The 21,063-nt window shown below is 48.9% G+C and overlaps 1 protein-coding gene and 1 pseudogene across 1 annotated transcript; both read right to left on the bottom strand.

The window, feature by feature from the left end:
* Window positions 1–3,006: 3,006 nt before the first annotated feature.
* Window positions 3,007–5,474, bottom strand: LOC130681121 (cytochrome P450 2B5-like; annotated as a pseudogene).
* Window positions 5,475–6,816: 1,342 nt separating this feature from the next.
* LOC118918093 (cytochrome P450 2B4-like) lies at window positions 6,817–20,644 on the bottom strand. Its single transcript, XM_036896550.2, has 9 exons — window positions 20,372–20,644; window positions 15,380–15,542; window positions 15,085–15,234; window positions 13,555–13,715; window positions 11,805–11,981; window positions 11,207–11,348; window positions 9,803–9,990; window positions 9,479–9,620; window positions 6,817–7,479 (listed from the first exon to the last, which is right to left on the bottom strand). The coding sequence occupies exons 1-9, from the start codon at window positions 20,537–20,539 to the stop codon at window positions 7,289–7,291; spliced, it is 1,482 nt and encodes a 493-aa protein (XP_036752445.1). The 5' UTR covers window positions 20,540–20,644; the 3' UTR covers window positions 6,817–7,288.
* Between the last annotated feature and the right edge of the window lie 419 nt (window positions 20,645–21,063).

The following is a 21,063-nucleotide window of genomic DNA, read 5'->3' as shown; positions in this document are numbered from 1 at the left end:
CTCACCTAGACACACGGGGTTTCCTGAAGGCACAAAGTGGGGTGTGTCCCTGTGGGAGCCTCAAGGGCACCTGTTGCCCCACCCATGCTCCCCGGGATCATTTGCATGCTCATTTACATAGATTTACATGTGAGCTACTTCTCTTCTGGTCCTCGATACCAACAACAACCGTGTGTAGTGTATGTGTGTGTATGTCTCTCTCAGGACCACCTCTTCTCAGCCTGTCCCGCACCATGCCCTCCTGTCTCTTGGTCTCATCTCACCTGTCTGAAGTCTATCTTTCTCCATGTATTTTGGGTTAATTATTTTTTTCAACTAAGCCAGTTTATGAGACAATGTGAAAACATTGGAAAAATCCCCATTAGTGTGCCGTGGGTGTGAGGAATCATGAGAGAGAGGTAGAGGGTAGCTCAGACCTCTGCCACCCAGTCCTGGACAGAGATGCAGTAGGTGGGCCCCGTATCTGTCTAATTGGCTGGTAAAATATCAAACTACTCCTGAAACATGCCACTGCGCTAAGCTTCTCAGTGTCCCCACTCTCCAGTCACCCTGGCCATCCTCCAGCCCTTCAGACCTGCCCACAAGCAGCAGCTAACAGGCGAAGCCTCCCAGACCCACTTCCCACACTCCAAGTAGTGGCAGTTCTCACTGGTCAGCGGGCCACATCATGCCGAATTCACATTTTGAATAGCACTCCTGCCTCTCATATCCCCACCCATACCTCCCTGCAAGTTGGGGCCAATCTCTCCTCAAGTGTTCCATCGAGACGAGTCCTCAGGATCCACTCCAGCACAGGCTTAACCAAGGGTGGGCAGCACATGTGTCTGGGCTGGGCCGTGGTTCCAACTGCGCCCCATTGAAGCGCAGCCTCACTGAGAAAGGGTGGGGCCGAGAGAGTTGAATCTGGATAGGACTCGCTTTGTCCAGTGAAGCGAGGGTGAAACCGATGTGTACCCTGCTGTCTTCCTGTTTCTGCATGTGTCAGGACAGAGTCTCCAGTAGCGCCCATCTCAGTGGGGCTGTGACGGCCTAGGATGGGTATGTTGCGTGAGCAGTAAGGTGACTGTTTGACTTTGAGCTGCTGAGTTGTGCTGGTTGTTTGTCACTGCCATGTGTGCCCTGATTACCATAGGCTGTGACTTCCTACAGCCCCTTGGGCAAGCCCTCCTGGGCCTCTCTTGTTCCAGTTGTGCAACAGACTGTATGATCAACACTAAGACATCTACTATTTTTTAAAACAGATCATAAGGGGAAAATAATTTGATCGTGTTGACAGGAGCTGAAAGATATTTGAGAATACTCAACATCAATCCTGATTAAAGTTTTTTAAAAATGAACAATCTGTTGTAAAAGTTATTTTCTTAATTCAATTCAAAATTGAGAAAACTGTGCTAGAATAGCTTATAAGAACTCTGAAAAAAAATTCCTATCCAGTATTAAGTTTAATAGAGAAAAAGAATATAGTCTCCTTAAGCAAGTAATTAGACAAGATTGCTCACAGTCACTACTATCATTTAACATGATCTGGAAGTGTTAGCCTGTGACATCAGGGAAAACATGATACATGGATTTAATGTAAGAAAGAGTTAAATTAAAATATCATCACTTGCAGATCAGTAATGTGGTATATATTGACATATACTGTTATATTATAAAAGGAAAGCCACATACACACACAAGATAAAAAAACAAGTTGCAAATTGTAATGATATGAACATAAACACAGTGGGGAAAAGAGACAGGCACACTGAACACAAATCTGCAAAGTGGTACATGCTAGTATGAAGCAGTCTAGTCAAGTTCTTTGTCAACCTCCAAGTGTTTTGTCAAGAGCCATGTGCTTTTGTAGACTGCAAAACGCTCTGTAAATGGTGTGATTTGTGACTGGATCATGCTTTGTAAACCATAAAGCACCTTACAATCACCTTATGTGCTTCATCATTACAAAAGTTCCTTCGAAACGGTAGGGTTTTTTATTTTTATTTTGGTATCATTAATCTACAATTACAGAAAGAACATTATGTTTACTAGGTTCCCCCCTTCACCAAGTCCCCCCCACATACCCCTTCAGTCACTGTCCATCTGTGTAGTAAGATGCTGTAAGATCACTACTTGTCTCCTCTGTATTGCGCAGCCTTCCCCGTGCCCCCCACACACTATACATGCTAATCGTAATGACCCCATTGGGTATTTTTATTGAATGAAAAATACTTTGTAAACTGTAAATTACCTTGTCAACTTTAAAGAGCTTCAGCAGCAGCAAACCTTCCTTACAAGGATTTTTTAAAATTTCTCAGACTAAGCAAGACCTTTGTCTTCACCCATCACCCAGCTATCTTCCAGCATGGCTGCAACACCCTCAACCCTCCCCAGTTCCCACCCACCATAAATCCAGCTCACCTAAGACATCAGGGTTCTTAAGAAGGTATAGAAGCCCATAGCAGAGTGCTGCTAGAGATCTCTGTGCCAGCACAGAACAGCAAGGGCACCGTGTGGATGAAATTCTTATAGTGAAACCCAGTCTCAGGATCAGAGCACTCCTGGGGATGGACAATCCTTAATGTGACCCCTTGCAAAGTTTCAGGTCTTCTCTTCCCCCGACCCACTCCCATGTAGCTCTGTGCCAGTTTTTCTTTTTCCTTATTTCCTTCCCCCTTCCCCCTCTTTTTAAGGCCAACAATATAACAAAAGGGTGGGCTCTGGAGCTAAGCTGCCTGGTTTCAAACCCAGGCCTAGCGTTTTACTAGCTGTGTGTCTTTGGCAAGGAACTTAATCTCTTTATGCGTTAGTTCATCATCTGGAGTTGGTTTGACATCATGCATGTAGGTGCTCGATAAACATTAGGGATTAATATTTTGGGGTGGGTCTTATCTTCTCCGTCCTTGGGTGCCTCTGCTTTCCTGATAGGCCCTTGCAGCTCTCTGTCCAGGGCTGATACTGAAGATATTTAACAACTATATGGCATTTGTCAGACCAATCAGAACAGACATTAGCCTCCAGCCAATCAGAACAGACATGGGTCTCCGACCAATCAGAATGGGAGAGGGCGTGCAGGGACTCAGAGGCCCCCTGCTGGGCCACATGTGAACTCTTAGTTGCTACCTCTTAACAGGCATTCCAGGAGGAGGGCCTGGGTAAACTGAGGAAGGAATGGAGGGGGGGACGGGGGCAGTGGCTTTCTTACCAACCCATAGGGAAGTATTTTAATATTTAAACAACATGTACGTGGTACCCAAACGTTCGAGCTCCGTTTGCCACCCAGCCCCAGTGCAGCTCTGCCCTTGCCTTGTCCGAGCGGAACAGAAGGAATCAGTGAAGTCCTTCAGGGAGCTGGGGTCCAGCGTTTTCCAGTGCTTCTCGACGTTCTCAGTGACAAAGTCTTCCGGTTCTTCAGTGTTGCTGCACAAGCCAGTGCGGATGCCAGCAAAGTGTTTTAAGACGCCGGAGAGGTGTTCAAACACCTACAGGGAAGCGCGGAAGGCTTCTGAACCTGCGCTGCTCGCTGGATTGAAGCCGTGGGTGTGGAGGTTGTACCCTGCACGGCAGGGCAATGTCTGAAGGGCATCGTCCACCCTTGGACTTGGGGAATGCACCTCCCAGCTGAGCAGAACCTACACACATAATCAGCCACATGTGAACAGCTGCCTCAATAGCTCTTAACATCTGCGGAGGTTCCTTCTCTCACAGTCCCTCCTTTAAGGAGGCCTGAATCCTACCCACATTCTGACTCATCGCCTCACGCTGGAGGGCATTAGGGGGTGAAGTGTGTACACAGAAACCTGACTTCTTGGTGCCTTCTTGCATCAGTGTTCGGAAGAGAAAGCATCTGATCCCTTTCTAGTGTCCACCTACCCGGATTCCTGGCCCAGTGTGGAATCTTTGGCCTCATATGGCTGTAAAGGGAGCTGATAATAGAGAAGGAGTCATTCAATAAATGTAGCAGCCGAAAGAATCTGGGCCATGGTAACTGAAACGCTTGCCAAAGATGATGGAGCATATGATGTTGTCCGTGGTGGAGTGAAAGAGGAAGATGGGACCCAGATAGGCACCTGGGGATGAGAGGTCTGTCGTGGGGGGTCCCCTGCATTGTCTTCCTGGGTGGGTTGAACCAGAGCTTGTTCGGTTGGTTTCTTTCTCTTCCTCTTGGTAGCCAGCTTTCCCTGGGCTTTTGCATCACAGCTTTTCTTTCTGGGCATCTCCTGTTCTGTGTCTCTTCTTTTCCTCCATCTCTGTCTTGGTCTGGTTTTCTTGGTACCCCTGCGTCTCTCTCTGCTCTTATCTCTGCCTCTGGACTCACCCCTTTCTCTCTGTTCTCTCTTTGTGTCCCGTCTCCTTGGACTCACTGTCATCCTGTCTCTCCCCGGACTCGACTTCTCTTTTCCCTCTTCTTGTCTTTTCCTTGCAGATTCTGCTTCTGGGTAGATCCTTGTAAGTGTCCTCAGTTTCCTGCTGTCTTGCTTTCTCTCTTTTTCTGTCTGTCTCTGCTCTCTGTTTCTGTCAGCTTTCTCTGCCTCTCCTTGTCTTTCTCCTTTTCTGTCTCTGTCTCTGTCTCCTCTCTCTCCCTGGCTCTGTGTCTCCATGTCTCTGGCTCTGGGTCTCTTCCCATCCATCCTCTCGCTGGCTTTCTCTGTCCCTGTTCCCAGCCACACTGACCCTGGGGTTCCCGCAGCTCCTCCACCAGACACTGAGCCTCCTCCTCGATTCTTTCCTCGATGTTCCACTTCCCCATCCCGAAGTCCCTCATGGTGGCCAGAGAGAACCGCCAAAGGGCCTTCCAAGACTTTCCATTGGCAAAGAACACACCTGATCAGTGGGGCATGAAGGGGAGGCTGGGGGGTGCATAGGATGGTCCCTTGTCCTTTCCTGGAGCCCCACCCCCATTCCCCATCGCCGGATCCCTGGAAGGTGGGGTCACTGATGGCGATGTGCCCTCAGCCACAGAAAGCCTCCGCCTGATCCCCAGGGCCCCCCTCACAGCCTTGTACCCACACAGGGCGACAACAGGCCTGGACCCCAAGTAGACCATGAAGACATCCCGTATTCCTCCTGCAGCTGTTTAGGCAGAGAGAAGGGTCTCCACCCCCACACCTGGATCACATCTTCCCTCCATTCCTTCTCACAGGAATTACAGAAGCTTCTCTAGTAGGCATATTGGTCCAGATCATGGTGGAAGAAGAAACCCCCACGCTGGCCTGTGAAGTCCCACCCAAAGCTTGCCTTGCTACCTGGGAGCTGCCTTCCATCCACCCACCCCTGCTGTCCACCCCATTCCCCTCCCACCTCACGTCCTGGAAGAACTTGAGGAAGCCCTTGTGGTCTATTTGCAAAATGTTCCCCAGGAAGGGCAGAGGCCAGGGTCCTGGAGGGAGGCAGCCTTGAGAGGTGGGGTAGCCCCAGAGTAGGAGGAGGACAGTGAGGACAGTGAGCAGCAGGACGGCCAAGAGTGCCTGGTGCCCACTGTGCCCGGTGCCCATCCTGCTGTCCCTCCTAAAGGGCAGGCTGCTCTCTGCTTGTTGGATTCTCCTCTGTGCCCGGTGGGAGAGGGTGTGCCGGGAATCCACCTTGATACAGTTCTTGGTAACTTTCCAGAGGCAACAGGGAGCCCAAAGGTGATGGGTGGGACAGAGGCCAGGAAGTTTGGATCTCAGGTGTCCCAAAGTTAGCTTCCTATTGGCCCCTGGCTGGCTGGAGCCATCTTGGTTGACAGTGCCCTTGAATAGAGGTCCCCCTCAAGGAAGGGTGGTGGTGCCAGCTGATGGAACATGTGGAGGCTGGACCAGGATGGTTGCAGTACAAGTGTGGCTCTGAGATAGTTTTGTTGGAAGCTGGCATTGCATCATGAGGCATGGGGATAGCTAGCAGGCAGACTTGGGGCATCCTGTACTCACTGGGGACAGGGATTTAGTCTGGGCATCAGAAGAGAATGAGATATGGAAAAGGAGACATGGTCTGATGGGGGAAGCCCAGCTCCACATTGGGTAGGTTTGGGGTAGCCGGTTTTGTCCATCCATTCATCCATTCATTCATCCCTCAGCAAATATTTTTAAACCTGGAATGCCATGCCACACACTGCTCCAGATGCTGAGAATACAGTGATAAGCAAAACAGTGGGTTTGCCTTCACGGAGTTGGCCTGTGGCTCTCACCTTCCCGAAAGATCCCTAGCGACCTGATGATAAATGGGTCACACTAAAATGGCATGGATCACCACCTGTCCCAAGGATGTTTATCTGAGTCTCAAGGGATTTGAAGGAGAAGATTGGGGAATCCCAGGCACCAATTTAGAATCATACAGCTCAAAGGCTGGGGAGGTCTTTTCATAGAGGGAAGAAGTAGGGAGAAGCAAGGAGAGGGGGAATGCGGGAGGACTCTGGAGGTACAACGCAGGTGACCCTCAAAAATATGATGCTAAGTGGAAGAAACCAGACACAAAAGATCACATACTGTATGATTTTATTTTCATTAAATATGCAGAATAGGCAAATCTGTAGAGGCAGAGAGCAGACTGGTGTTTGCCAGGGCTGAGGGGAAGGGAGAATGGGAAGTACTGCTCATGGGTATGGGGTTTCCTTCTGGGCTGCGGAAAATGTTTGCAACTAGATTGAGGTGACGGTTGCACAACACTGCGTTTGAACTAAATACCACTGGATTATACACTTCAAAATCGTCAATTTTATGTTATGTGAATTTCACCTTAATTGTAAAGTCTATGTGTGTTGTGGGGAGGGAATGTGGTGGAGTTTGATTTCAAGAGCCGGGGAGACAGAGCATGAACCTCGCCCCTCCATTTACTAGCCATATGATCTCGGACAATGCATGCTATTGCCTGGCTTCTGTTTATTCATCTTTAAAATGGGCATAACCATCATACCCGCCACCTGGGGCTACTGTGAGGAGGAGGATCCAAGCGAGATCATGCACGCCCAGATCATGGAGTGCCAGGAGTTGGTAAGTGGAGGCTGTGGTTGTTCTGGGCAAGGGGGAGATCCCTCGGGTGAGCCGTGGCCTGGGAGGCAGACCTGCACAGATCCTGAGTCATGTTTCCCCTTTCAGTCCCAGTTCCTAAATAAACACCTGTGAACAGAGGAAAGGAAAACACCTCCTCCTCGGGTCTTTAGAAGAGCTGCGGAATGAGGGCAGGAGGCGAGACCGCAGAGGGGACTTCCTCAGGAAGGTAGCAGAGAAGGAGGGGAAGTAACAGGTCTCTGGGAACAAGAAGACACAGAGAGTGTCAAGGGGCCGTTCTCTGCAGATACGTCAAGACCTTGGCATCCTTTGGCTCCCTTCCCTCAGCCCCCTCCGCGGGGCAGGAAGCGGATCTGGTATGTCGGGGGCAGTTTGCCCACACCACTCTCCCGGGGTGTGAGGTCGATGTCCTTAGGAGCCACCGGGCTGGCCACTGAGAAATGCTGGAGGATGGTGGTGAAGAAGAGGAATAGCTCGTTGCGGGCGATGCCTTCACCAAGACAAATGCGCTTCCCTGTGGGCACAGAGGGCACCAATGTGGGTGGGGGGCGAATAGGCATTCTTTGCCCCCTCCCATCCCAGAGACAGACGCCTGTGTGCATTGTGACCAGTTTGCACAGGATTGGCCTTTAACCTGCAGGTCGGGGTGAACGTTTAAGGGGTTCCCAAGCCCGGATGCCAATCTCTGGGTGGATGTGCTTGCCCATTTTTCCAGGAGAGACTTCATAGCTTCTGTTAGATTTCCAAAGCATTTGCTTCTGGTTGGAAGTGTGTGCGTGTCTGCCTCCACATGTGTAGGTGTGTGCATATTTCTGACAGCGTTTTTAATGTCCTTCATTTCTAGTATGGGGAGAATGATACCTCTCCCATAGGGCTATTGTGATGCTAAAGCCGTTAATATTTGTAAAAGTTCTTAGACCAGCATCTGGCCCGTCCTAAGGATTCTGTGGGTGTAGTTATTGCTTTGTTTGTTTCTGGGTGTGTGCGGTGCAGAGTGTGTGGGTGTATCTGGCATGGCATGTTCTTGTCTGGCTCAAGGTTGTCTTCTTATGTCAGCCTGAGAGCCGTGGGCTTTAAGAGTTCTGGGGAAATAAAAGCCCAAATTGTACATAAAATTGTGAGTGGGGCTGAGGCACAGGAGACTGGAGTCCGTGGCTTCCTGCGGATTCTGAGGTGTAAGGAGCCCCCCACCCCCGCCACCATCGGTTACAAACCAAGGGCTTGGGGAACAATGAGGGCCGCAGGGAGTCGGGAAAGGCAGAGGTTGCGGACGGCTCCTCCTTGACCTCCGAGCCTCTTGAACTGCCCGCTGACCGCGTGGGGCAGGCTGTTCAGGTTCCAGGGATGGGTCCCAGCCCCTTGGGCTCTGACACCTCTGGCTTGCTTGGTCCTTCGTTCTGCCCGTGGCAGGCTGCCCAGGCTTTCCTTCTGTCTGCACCTGCTGTCGGGCATGGTCTCTCTCTCTCTCTCCTCTTTTCTCTGCTTTCTTCAATCTCAACTCCCTGTCTCTGTCTATGTGGATTGACTCTGTCTGCACCTCTCTCATTTTTCACTTCCCTCTACATACACGGATTTTCTCCTTCGCTGTTTCTTCTCCGTTCAGTCGCTTTGGGTTTGTCCCTCTCTTATGCTCTCTCTCTCCCTCTTCTGACTCCTTTCCCTCCTCCACCTCCTCCTCCCTCCTTCTTCTCCTTCTCCCTCTCTCTGTTTCTCACTCCCTGTGTCCTCATCTGACTGTCTCTGTCTTTGTTTCTCTGCATCTCTGCCTCTCTCTAAACTTAGAGCGGGAATTGAATGGAGGAACTGACCCCTGTCCCACCGCCCTGTGTGTCCCCCAGCTGTCATGTAAGGTGACGTGAGAGAGGAGGCCACTGCGCGGGGCAGAGCCAGGAGCCTTGGGCCACCAAAGTCACTGATGGAAATCAAGGCTCTGGGCTGGACTCTGGGCTCCTCAGGTACACTTTCCAAGGGTAGTCAGGACTTTCTATTTGAGCTCCCAAAGGCCTTTTAGAGCATTTATCACAATTATGATTAATTATAATAATAGTAATTGCTCCAAAGCTCTTTCTTTGTGCCCAGCAGTTCTAAGCATATGGCAAACATCAGTTAATTTAATGAGGTATTATTTTGTGACCATTTGTTGGAAGCCCATCCCCACTGCTGATTGGCCATTTCCTGGGGCAGGAATTGGGTCTCTGTGACTTAGCCAAAGCACTACCTTCAGTCTCGAAAAGAGTACTGGGCTCAGAGTAGTGCTCCAGAGATATTTTATACTGAGGTGTGGGGAGTTTAAAATACTTTCCCAAGGTCCAGCTTACCAAGATATGTCTATGGGACATGATCTTAATTCTCTAGCAGCCTCTATGGTTGCAGCGAAGATGGAGTGGGTTGACGCAGTTAAGCCAATTGCATATACTAACTGCTCAATAAACAAAGACCTCTCCTTGTTGCCTCAGGTTGGGAATGGCACTTGCACTCTGGTGCCTAGGAAAGGGAGTTTGGGTCCAGCTTACCTATGGAGAAGGGGACAAAAGCCTCACTCTTCTTCAGTGCCCCATTGGCATCCAGAAAATGATCAGGGTTGAAGGAGTCTGGTTTTTCAAAGTAAAGTGGGTCATGGAGAGCAGAGCTCAGGATGGGATATACTTCAGTGTCCTGAAGGAGAGTCACAAGATGGAAAGATATTGCCATTCCCTTCCCCATCCCACTCCCCAAAACTGAACAAAACAAACAGAACAAGAGGGCCCCAGTGATAAAACCACAAAGAGGTCAAAGTTCAGAGATGACTAGAACCCGGATGCCCGCATAGGCAAGATTTGGGACCCGGCTGGCCTCACCTTGGGGATGATGTAGCCTCGGAAGTAGGTGTCTTTTATGACCGTGTGGGGCACGCCGAGGGGGATGAGGTCCCCGAATCTCTGCATCTCGTGGATGACTGCATCAGTGTATGGCATGTTGGCTCGGTCATCAAGTGCTGGAGGGCGATGTGGGCCGATCACCTGGTCAATCTCCTTTTGAACTTTCTCTGCAAAGAAGAGTGGGTGGGACCAGTGAGCCTCACTTTAAAGAAGCATCTCAGCAGGGACCTTGTTTTCTATGCACCAATGTGCTGGGAACAATTTATAGTTAAGGTTAGATTATTGACACCTTTCAGAGAAACCAGCTTGGAGTGGGATGAGGGGGGAGTGTGAAGAAGCAAGAATTCTCACCCTTTGAAATTTAATGAATGTTATGGATTATCTCCCCACCAGCACAGGTAAGCACACGCATGCACACACACACACACACACACACACACACACACACACACTCATATCACAATTTTGCATAGAATTTCCAATCAAGAACTCAAGGCTATGAGTCTATTATAATTCCCCCTCTAAGATGAGTAGAAAATGATTTGTTGTGTGTCTATTATAGTTGAGGCTCTGTGCTAGGTCGTCAGGAATATAACAATAGAGTAGATCAATAAATTAACCCATGAACACCTGAATAAATAACTAAATGAATCCATCAATCAATGGGTCAATGCACAAATGGAAAGATTAATAAATGCAAGAATATTAATGAATGGATATATGTATATACTTATACAGATTAATTAATGGATCATTAATTAATAAATGGTCCATAAATCACATGAATGGATAGATAACTACATTTATGGAGGAACAAGTGAATGAATAAATTAGTGAAGGAATAGGTAAAAAAAGGAATAAATGGGTGGATAGATTGAATGAAACATCAATAAATCAAGGATGAATAAATGAGTGAATTGTTAAATGAATGCTAGATAGATGAAGGATGAATCAAAAGACTGACCAGTGGAGGGATTAAGAAGTGAAACCTGGTTCATAGAAGGACAGATGGATGCAAAGGATCAACAGATGAACCAATTAATCCAAATAAAGAATGGAAGTGTATGTGCTTGGATGAATCATAGATGAAAGAATCCGGGTGTACAAGTTAATTAATAAGTAAAAGGACAGGCAGATGAATGGATGGGTGGATGGATGATCTTTAAGTCATCAGAGGAAACAGTGGGAACAGACTGACAGATTCTTCATTCATCCAGCCACCAACAGGGCTGGCTTACTTGGGGGCTCATTCTAAACCCGCAGTGCTCCTGGTATAAGAGTAGAACTCTGCCTCTTTCATTCATGAAAGACCCCTAGTTGCACTTGCGCGGCACAAAAAGGGGTGAGAAGCGCCCCCTGGATGGGCTGTCCCCAGCCGCCCACCTGTAATGTGTGGGTATTTGAGCATGATCAGGAAACCATAGCGGAGGGTGGTGCTGGTGGTCTCCGTGCCGGCGAAGAAGAGCGCGAGCGTGGTGAGGATGAGGTTCTTGTGGTGGAACTCGCTGTCGGGGATGTCCTTGTCCTGCGCCCGGGGAGGGTGCGTGTCAGGCGGCTGGGGACGCTGCCCGCCTGCTGTCCGAGCACCCTCCACCTGTTGCTGGGTCTCCCACCGGCTGGCTCGCCTCTCTCTCCTGCCCATGCCCAGCCGGGCACCACTCTCTCTGTCTCTTTCCGCCCCTCCTCACTCCACCTGGCTCTGTTCCCGTCCATCTCTGTATCTCTTTGGGCGTTTGTCCCTTTCTCTCCCAGCCTCTTTCTGCCTGTGTGGGCCTCCCCACCCGTTGCGGTGTTTTGTCCCTGGTCTGTATTCCTGACTCTCTCCTCCCTACTTTCTCCTTCCTTTCATCTCCCCTCCGTCCCCTTCCGCTTGCCTCCCACCCTCCCCTCGTTCCCACTCTGCCCCCCTCTCCCCTGCCGTCTTTCACCCCATCTCTTCCTCCTGCCCCTCCCCCCTCCCACTGCCCTCTCCCAGGCCCACTTTGTCCATGCGGAGCAGGTAGGTGTCGATGAAGTCCCTCGGGGCACTGGGGTCCAGGGCTCTGCGGTGTTCCTCTACACTGTGGCCAATGAACGTGTTGATTTCCTGCAGGTTTTTGTAGACTTGCCTGTGTGTGCCAGGAAAGTACTTCAAGAAGTTGGAGAAGAGCTCGAACATCTATGGAAAGAAGAGGCTGTGAGGCCCTCCTGGGCCCTCGCACCTCAGAGGGGAACCTCTGTCTCCCTCTGTCTCTGTTTCTCTCACTGTCTCTGTCTCTATGTCTTTGTCCCTGTCTCTCTGTATCTGAGTCCCTCACTCACTGATTCTGTGTCTCCTTTGATCTCTTATGCTCACTCATTTCTCTTTCTCCATCTCCCTCCCTCATCCTCAAGTCCTTTTGCTGGTCTCTGACCCACCTCTCTGCCTCTCCCCTTTCCACCACTCCTTCCTTCGGTGTGTCTCTCCTTCCCATGGCCTCTCTGTGCTTCTTTTGCCTCCGCCAGTCTGTTTGGTGCAGACCTCTCTGACTCTTTCCGCTGTTCCCATCTCCCTTGCTCTGTCAGGCACAGACAGCGTGATGCTTACACAGATGAGTCTACTGGCTACTTCGGACTACTGATTTATTATGGAGCATATTTTATTGTTCTGAATGCAGAAGCACATAAAGTGCAATGTAAAATTCCTTCCTAATGCCTCCTCCTAGAGATAATCATTGCTAACTGGTGGGTCTCCTTCCAGACTTTTCTCTCTCCATGGTTCTCTCTGAGAGGAGAAAAACTGAAATCAGCTGTTGGGCTTGTCGCAAACACCTGGGCCCCTTTCCGACACTCCAGTAGAAGGTCGTGGGAGTTTGTCGTTGTGACAGTCCTATGTGCAGATCTGACATATACTCCTGGCTAAGAACGATAGCAAAGCATACCATTCTGCAGTCAGTTTAATTGTTTCAACTTAATATACAACCAGGTATTTCCAGGTTAGTCAAGAAAGAGGACTTTATTATGTCATTTTCAAAGGGGGCATATTAAGTTAGTGATGGGTATCGAAGTACAGCATAGACAATATAGCCAATAATATTCTAATATCTTTCTATGTTGACAGATAGTAACGGCATTAGTCAGGGTGAGCATGTGATAACGTAGATAACTGTCAAACCACTGTGTTGCATAGTTGAAACCAATACAGTATTGTATACAATATTGAAGTTATACTTCAATAGCAAATAAATAAATAAATAAATGAGGAGCGTATTACTTTATAACCTGGGAGGCATTTTTTTAAAAATCAGAAAAAGGGAGGAGAAACAGGGAAAATGAAGAAATGTGGTTCCTTATTTTCATGTATGCTGGAATTTCTTCAAGTGAGGGCCCTTGCAGACAGAAAGTCTGATTCATTCTCTCTCTCTCTCTCTCTCTCTCTCTCTCTCTCTCTCTCTCTCGTCTTCAACTCTGTCTCCTGGGATCTCTTTATCTCGGCCCTTCCTCTTGTTATCTCTGCCTTCCCTTCCAAGCCCTCCTTTGTTAGTCTCTCTGATTCTCTGACTCTCTTTCCTCTCTCCTCCCCTTTTTTCTCATAGTCTCTCAGCCTCTGTCTTGACGTCTCGCTCTCCCTAAAGGTCTCGGGATCCTTCTCTCCTGTTGTCTCCACCCTTCCTCCAGCCCAAAGCTGCATTTTTGGGGCCCCCGGTGCAGATGTCCCCTTGCGCTGCCCTGGATGTCCCCTCATCTCCTCCCTCCCTCCGCCTGCCCCTGACCTGGCTGGAGAGAGAGCTGATGAGCGAGAAGGTCTGGTAGAAGAGGTCCAGCAGCCGCAGGAACCTGGGGTCTTTGTAGTCAAAGCGTTCTCCAAAGACAATGGAGCAGATGATGTTGGCGGTAACGGAGTGGAAATATAAGGTGGGGTCCTTGAGGGCTCCTAGGAGAAGAAGGAGGCACAGGTCATGGGACACAGACTGGGGAGCATTTGGCTGCTGCTCCATCCCTGTGTCCTCCAAGGCTCGGTAATGATAAGGAAAACATTAATGTCGACAGCCAACATGCAGTAGCCTACGTGACGGGCTGGGCCCTATTCTGAGCACTACACATATAATTTTATTGAATTCTCACATTAAGCCTGTGAGGAAGGTGTGACTGTTATCCCCATCTCCTAGCTGGGCAGACAGAAAGGTTAAGTCATTTGACCAGGGATCCCCAGCTACTACTCACTGGAGCCAGGATTCAGACCCAAGCAGCTCAGCCACCATGCCTGTCCCCACCCAGGCCCCAGCTCTGACTCTGGAAGCAGGTAGAGTGCAGTCCCAGGGGCCGGGGGGACACAGAGCAAGTGCTGCATCCATCGCAAGCGCCCCTCCGCCTCGCCCTCCTCTCCTCTCCACCTCTAGGGCTCTCTGGCCCTCAGGGAACCCCTCTGCACCTGCTAGTCGGTCGCGCACGCCACCGGGTGCGCGGTCAGTGCGGCCTGTCTCTGTGGGGGTTACCTGTCCGTCTTGTCTTGACCCTTCCCAAGCCCCTCTGCCTCCCATTTTCCCTGCCTTGGTTTCTCTCTGCCTGGGCTTCTTGCTGCCCCTCCGAGTGCCCTCCGCTCTCCCTCTTTGTCTGGGTCCCTCTGTCTCTCCCTCTCTGTCTCTCTGTCTGTGTCACCCTGTTCCTTCCTGCCTTTCTCGGTCCTCTGTCCCTATTTTTCTATTGCTCCCTATGTCTCTGCCTCCTACACTCCCTTCCAGCCTCTACGCTATGTCCCCAAGCCTCTTAAGAAAGGACCCTGACCCCCTTAGGTCTCATAAACACCTGTTTATGGAGAATCCAAGAACAGACAGAAGGGCTTCTTTGCCGGCGCACCTAGGACCAGAGCAGCACACCCCGACTGCCTCCCTCGCCCACTGCCGGCCTGCGAGCAGTTCACCCAAGGGAAGGAAAACACATTTCCTCATTTTCAAAGAGTCCATAGTTTTCCCTTTTCTCTCTTTGCTCTCACTTTATATAAATCCTAGTTTTGCCTTTACTAGATACAATTAACCCATCAGCTGGTTTCCCTGAGCACAGTGCAGAGCCCTCTGCTCTTCATTTATGCCTGAGTTGTCCTCCGTGCCACACGTCAGCTCCCTCCTCTCCCACAAGTCTCTGCCCCTCTCTCTGTCCCGGTCCCTCTGTCCTACAGTCTCCCAGGCTCTATCTTTTCTCTCTACCTCTCTTTCTCTGCCTGCGGATACCCCTTTCTTTGCTTTGCACCCTGCATCTCTCCCAGTTTCATTGTCTTCCTTTCCTACCCACGCCCCTGGGCTCACCCTGGGTTTTCCGCAGCTCCTCTATCAGACACTGAGCCTCCTCCTGAATCTTCTGCTCAATGCTCCGCTTTCCCATCCCGAAGTCCCTCATGGTGGCCAGAGAGAATCTCCGGAGGGCCTTCCAACGTTCCCCGTTGGCAAAGATCACACCTGGGGGGTAGAGGAGGCATGGGATGCAGAGAAGTTGGAAGGAGCCTCTGGGTCCCTCCCCACCCCTTACCTGCCCTTCCCAGGCTCACCCTCCCCAAGCTCCATCATCCGTCTTGTCCCATCCCCATGACTCTGAGTCCCTTACCAAATCCCTTGAAGATTGGGTCAACAATGGCGATTTTCCCTCTGCCAGAGAAGGCCTCAGCTTGGTCCACCAGGGCCTCCCGCAGAGCCTCTGTCCCACAAAGCATGACTATCGGCCTTGGTCCCAGATACACCGTGAAGACATCCCCATATTTTTCTCGGAGCTGCCAAGCGTACACATACCCAGGGTTGCTATTAGTCAGTATGCCAACCCCCATGTTAAACCATTAAAACACTTACCTATAGATTGGTAATTAGCTGCTGTCCCCAAGGCCCTCCACTCCAGGCTGTCTTTCCCCTTCCAGGATGCAGCAACTAAAGGGTTAACCCATGACCCAGCCAGGGTCCACGTGATTGGTGCCCTAAGCAGTACAGATGGTTAAATATCTCTAATATCACCCCTGCACATACCCTTAAATCTGGCCAGATCCTCCCAACATCACAGCTAAAGAATCATCCTTCTTGTGACCCAACTTCGACCTGCTACCTGCCTCTACCTGCCTCCTGCCAATTTCCCTGGAGAACTATCCTGAACCACCCACTAGGTAGACATGAAAGAAAAGTGACGGCCCCCTAAGGGTGATCATGAAATCTGAAAAATCACAACATCAGTACAGCCACTCAGAAAACGGCTCAGCGATATTTACTGAAGCTGAAAGTATGTATACTCAGCAACTCAGTGACTTTATTCCCACATACATCCCAGCCAAAATGAACACATAAGTTCACCAAAAAAAAAAAAGAACAAGGAAGACTGATTAATAAAATGCTCAACAACAAAGACAAAGAATAAATACATAGTGGTATATTCATACCATGGAATTCTATGCAGCAATGAAAAGGCACAGTGCATTGCTACAGCCAACAACATGAATGAAACTCCCGGTGTAACACTGAGCTAAAGCAGCTAGACACAAAAGATCCCATACATCATAACTCTATTTATATGAAGTTCAAACACAGGTAACATGAATCTGTGGTGTCAGGATAGTGACAGGGGAACGGCTGGAAGGGGACATGAAGGGGATTCTGGGGACAGGCCATGTTTGTTACTTATCTGTATGTCAATTACATGAGTGTGTTCATTTCATAAAATTCACTGAGCTGAACACTTAAGATTTGTGCACTTCTTAGGGCAATGTTAAACCTCAATGAAAAGTTGACTTAAAATCATAAAAAGGTTGTTTACTGGAAAATCTCTCACAGTGACCTTGGCCAAGCCCCTTCACTGGTCTCCTGTGGAGGTCCAGAAGCAATATCACCCTGGAAGTGAGGTCACCCTGAAAACGACATCACCAGACCCAGTTACAGGATGTAATATCACCGGAAGTGATATCACCAGGGAATGGTATCAACAAGAAGTGAGATCACTGGAAACAGAAGCAACTACACCGGATATGAGATAACCTGATATGCGATCAGTCCAGAAGTGACATCATTATGAGCCTGGGTATACAAGTGGTGCTCAGAAAATAAACTGCGTCACTTGTCTGCCATCAGCAAGCAGTGAACCTCCTGATCTCAGCTTTGGTTTCCGTGTCTTTCCTGTATCTTTCTCTGTTTTCTTAAAGCTCCTCCTCCACTCCACTCAGGTTCAGCTGATTTGTGGAGCTGGTCTCCGCCGTCTCCCTGTCTCCACTATAATCATTTCACCACCCACCGCACCCTAAAGCAAGAGTAATCTTATTAAAATGTAAATTAAATAGTATTTCTAACTTGCTCCAAACCCTCCAGCACTCTGACTGAGCTGAGAATAGGATCTGACATCCCCACTGCAGTTCACAGGGCCCCACACGAAGTGGCCCCATCCCCTCACCCAGCTCCCGCTCCCCCGCACCCCTCTGCTCACACAGACTCAGCCTCCATGTTGTCCCCCAAACATGCTGAGCTTGCTCCTGCTTCAAGGTTCTTGCACCGACGCTTCCTCTCTCTGATGTCTTCCTCCTGCATCTTTCAGAGCCTCTGCTCAGAAACAAAGCAAGACCAAGCCTTCCCCCCCGCCCACCCTAAAGTAGCCCTACCACTTTCTAAAATAGCACCCTGCTTTATTTTCATCATAGCTTCCGTCTAACCTAATATTTCCTTATTGGTTTATTTTGTACGCCCTGTCCAATGCCACATCATCAATGCCTAGAATATTCCCCAGCACACAGAAGGTGCCCAGGAAATAACTACCGAATGAGTGAATAAATGACTGAGGGGATCAAAATAGTTGCCATTTTTCAGGTGGGACTGAACTGGGCAAGATTTTTGGAGGAGAGGCGATGTTAGGTGGATTTTGAAAGAAGAGTGACTTTTCGTGCATTTAGCACTAGTGCCCTGAGCCTTGGCACCCATAGGTATGATAATATTAATGTTTCCCTTTGTGTTGCTTGTTTAGAAAAGGAAGTGAAGAGAAAGTGCCCACATTTGAAGACAAGGATTGAGTGCCCTTGTTCACTAGCTGACCACCTTGGGTGAATTACACGTAAGATCCACCCACCCAGGCTAACATGAGATTTACATATCAAAAGAGTTTCAGAACCTACAAAGTACTACACAGATATTAACTAATTTTATTTACATTGCTAATTAGTATGGTGCTGTCCAACACAGTAGCCACAAGTGACTATTGAGCACCGAAAACGTGGGCTAATTGGAAATGAGGTGTGCCGTAAGTGTGGAACACAGGCTCACAAATGGGGACCGGCCCTGAAAATTCTCTGAGCAGATAATGCCAATCTAATAACACAAAGTTTAATTTAGCTTTTTTTGAAAGACTAACTGTACCTGGATCATTGCTTGCTCTGCCTCTGGAAACCATAAGCAAAACTTAAAACTGTTTCCCAAGGTTGATTTAATCTAACCACTCAACGCCCTATCATTTGAGAAAATTCCAATGTTATAGCCAATCACTGTGAAAAATAAACAGTCACTGCCTTCTCACTATAGAAGCTGCCTTAGAACAACATAACCCTGAGCCTCATTCCGTGTTTTGGTTTGAGTTCTTCGTTCTACAGCTATCTTCTTGAAGTGAGCACAATAAACTTCTACTAATTGTTAAAAGACAAAGTAGCATTTTATTTAAAATAATAATAATAATAATAATAAGGGAGAAATGTGGGATTCACATATAAATCAAGTATAAAAATCAAACGAATATTCATATCTGACCTGATTGTTTATAGTTCATAATGCATGATCAAAACCGAAAGTTTCTGTGATGACTGCCCTTGTACTGTTCACCATGTAAGAACTTATTCACTATGTAAGAATTTGTCCACCATGTAAGAACTTGTTCGTTATGCTTCAGAAGATTGGAGACTGACGAGAATTAGGCTTGGGGTGGATTAATGATTGTGCATTGAGTCCCCTGTACAGAATTTTATTGTTGTTAACAACCATTTGATCAATAAATATGAGAGATGCCCTCTCAAAAAAAAAATGATAATAAAAATATTGTACAGGCCTAAGATAAAAAAAAAAAAAGACAAAGTATGTGGCTGCCATTTGACAAGTCTGCCTGCTATACACCAGGCTCTATGAAATATCTCCTCTGATCCTCACAACAATCTTGGGAGCACACATCCTTACCCATCACCATCTCGTTTTACAGAAGAGGAAACTGAGGCTCAATGAACAAGAGCTGAATGTGAAACACAAGCAGACGTCTGACTGCAGAAAGATTGGGGAGCATATTGGTGAATGGAGGAGCAGTATCCCCACCCCATCAACCCCACCATGACACCCACTATCCCATATGCACCCCCCTCCCTCTCTTAACTGATTTATCTCTCTCTCCACAGAGATGCAATGATAGTAGAGGTCACGGACACTTAGAGGGTCCTTGGAGGTCCATGGAAGAGCTTTATAGAGTCTGGAATTCTCAACATTTTATGCAAAAATGGTTGTGGATATTTGGAGGGAAGGGAGCTCCCAGCCTTCATCGAATTCTCAAAGGGTCTAGTGACCCTCACATTTCTAGGCAGCTTCAATCTATGAGGCACTGGATATGAAGAGACCCCAGCTGGGCCCCAGCCTCCCCTCTGTAACAAGTAACTTTCCCAGGCTGAGCCTCACTGTTCTTATCTCTAAGATGGGGATAGTACCTTACCGAGCCCACAGAGTGTTGTAAATGAGACCTAATGAATTCCCACAATACAGATAAAACCCGGCCACATAATTCTGAGTGAAGAAAGTAAGTTCAGGAGTTTGCCCAAAAGCATGGTACCCTAGTGATACATTGAAGACAATGAACTAAGTAATACATGCTTGGGGCCTCTCGGTATGTGACAAAACTCTCGATTAAAAGCAAAGGAATGGCAAGCCCAAGAGTCAAGAGTGTGGTTGCCATAGAGTTTGTGGGGCACAGAGCAGCACAGGGTGGTTGGAAGTTACATCAGTGTGCCAGTTCCTCCACGGGTTCATGGGCATAGATGACATTATTAGCAAATAAACAGATACCAAACACAAAATCAGACCTGGAAAGCAGCAATGCAGAGCCTAGTAAACACTCCATGGTGTCAGCTATCACACACAGCATTAATGTGCATTCCTGGTGAGCATCTGCCCCTGGCCTCCCCATCCTGCTCTCCCTCCCACCTCCCCATTGTCCAGGTCCCGACATGAGCCCGCTGTGTGCTCTCTTTGGCTGGCAGAGGAGAAACCTGCTTGCTGGTGCCATCACCCATTTTTCTCTTTCTCCCAGTGGGGGGCAGTTACCCAGGGATGCAACACAGGGTGGCAAAAGAGTATGAAATTCTATTCTCAGGGTTCATCCCCAGATGCCTCTTCATGCCCGGTTGCCCACTCCAGGGACAGTGCCCACACACCTCAACGGAGCAGGGACACCTCTTTCTATCTGACTGCCCTCCACCCTGCTCAGCTCCAGGACCCTCACTCACCACCCTTCACACACCCCACCCCTGATCCTGGAAGGCCGTCTCACTCCTGGTGAGCGCTCCCCAAGTACAGAGGCGGGAGCCACCCTGGGACTCTGTCACCTGCATCTCACCTTCATGAAGGATTTGAGTAAGCCTCTTCTGTCCATCTGCAGAAGGTTCCCCACGAAGGGCAGAGGATGGGGGCCTGGCGGGAGGCGGCCATGGCCCTTCGGGTGGCCCCTGGCCAGGAGAAGCAAGAGTCCCAGGAGAGCAAGGAAGAAGAGGACACTGAGCTCCATGATCCACGCCCTGCTGCCTTCCACCCAACTGCAGCCTTGAGCTGGGCCTTTTATCTGGAAACTACCTCCGCAACCAGTTATGTAACTTCAGCAGTTCCCTGCCACCCCTTCATCATTGTCCAGGAGTGTGAACTTGAAAGGAGTCCTAGGCGTCCCACACTTCCTAGTCAGGTAACCCTAGATGTTGGCAGAAACCTTGGCACAGATACCAAGGTCCACATGAATGGGTGTGTGCACATGCCATGCTTGTGTTTACTTCTGTGGGGACAAATGAACTCAAAACTGCTTTTCTTGGTCATGTTTGGGTGTTAGAATTTTGTCCATGCTTGCCTGCAACATCTGTGTGTGCTTCTGTGATTTTTACATGTGGAGGGGTGTTTGTATGTATTTGAACGTGCTGATGTGCTAATGTGTTACTGTGTCTGAGGCAGTGTGTGATCATGTATAATCGTTGCACGCGGGCATGTGTGTATTTAGGTGGGCTCACGTGTGTTTGTGTTGACGTGGTGGTGCTAGTGGCAAAT

This window comes from Manis pentadactyla, chromosome 15 (genome assembly GCF_030020395.1).
Source record: "Manis pentadactyla isolate mManPen7 chromosome 15, mManPen7.hap1, whole genome shotgun sequence".
In the NCBI taxonomy this organism is placed as follows: domain Eukaryota; kingdom Metazoa; phylum Chordata; class Mammalia; order Pholidota; family Manidae; genus Manis; species Manis pentadactyla.
The sequence above is the reverse complement of the archived record's forward strand: the minus strand, read 5'-3'. Positions and strand labels throughout refer to the sequence as shown.

Coding starts and splice junctions, on each gene's coding strand:
- LOC118918093 (XM_036896550.2), bottom strand. CDS start 20,539: ATGGAGCTCAGTGTCCTCTTCTTCCTTGCTCTCCTGGGACTCTTGCTT. Junction 15,235..15,379: donor CCCAATCTTCAAGGGATTTG/GTAAGGGACTCA, acceptor TCTACCCCCCAG/GTGTGATCTTTGCCAACGGG. Junction 13,716..15,084: donor GGAGCTGCGGAAAACCCAGG/GTGAGCCCAGGG, acceptor TTCTTCTCCTAG/GAGCCCTCAAGGACCCCACC.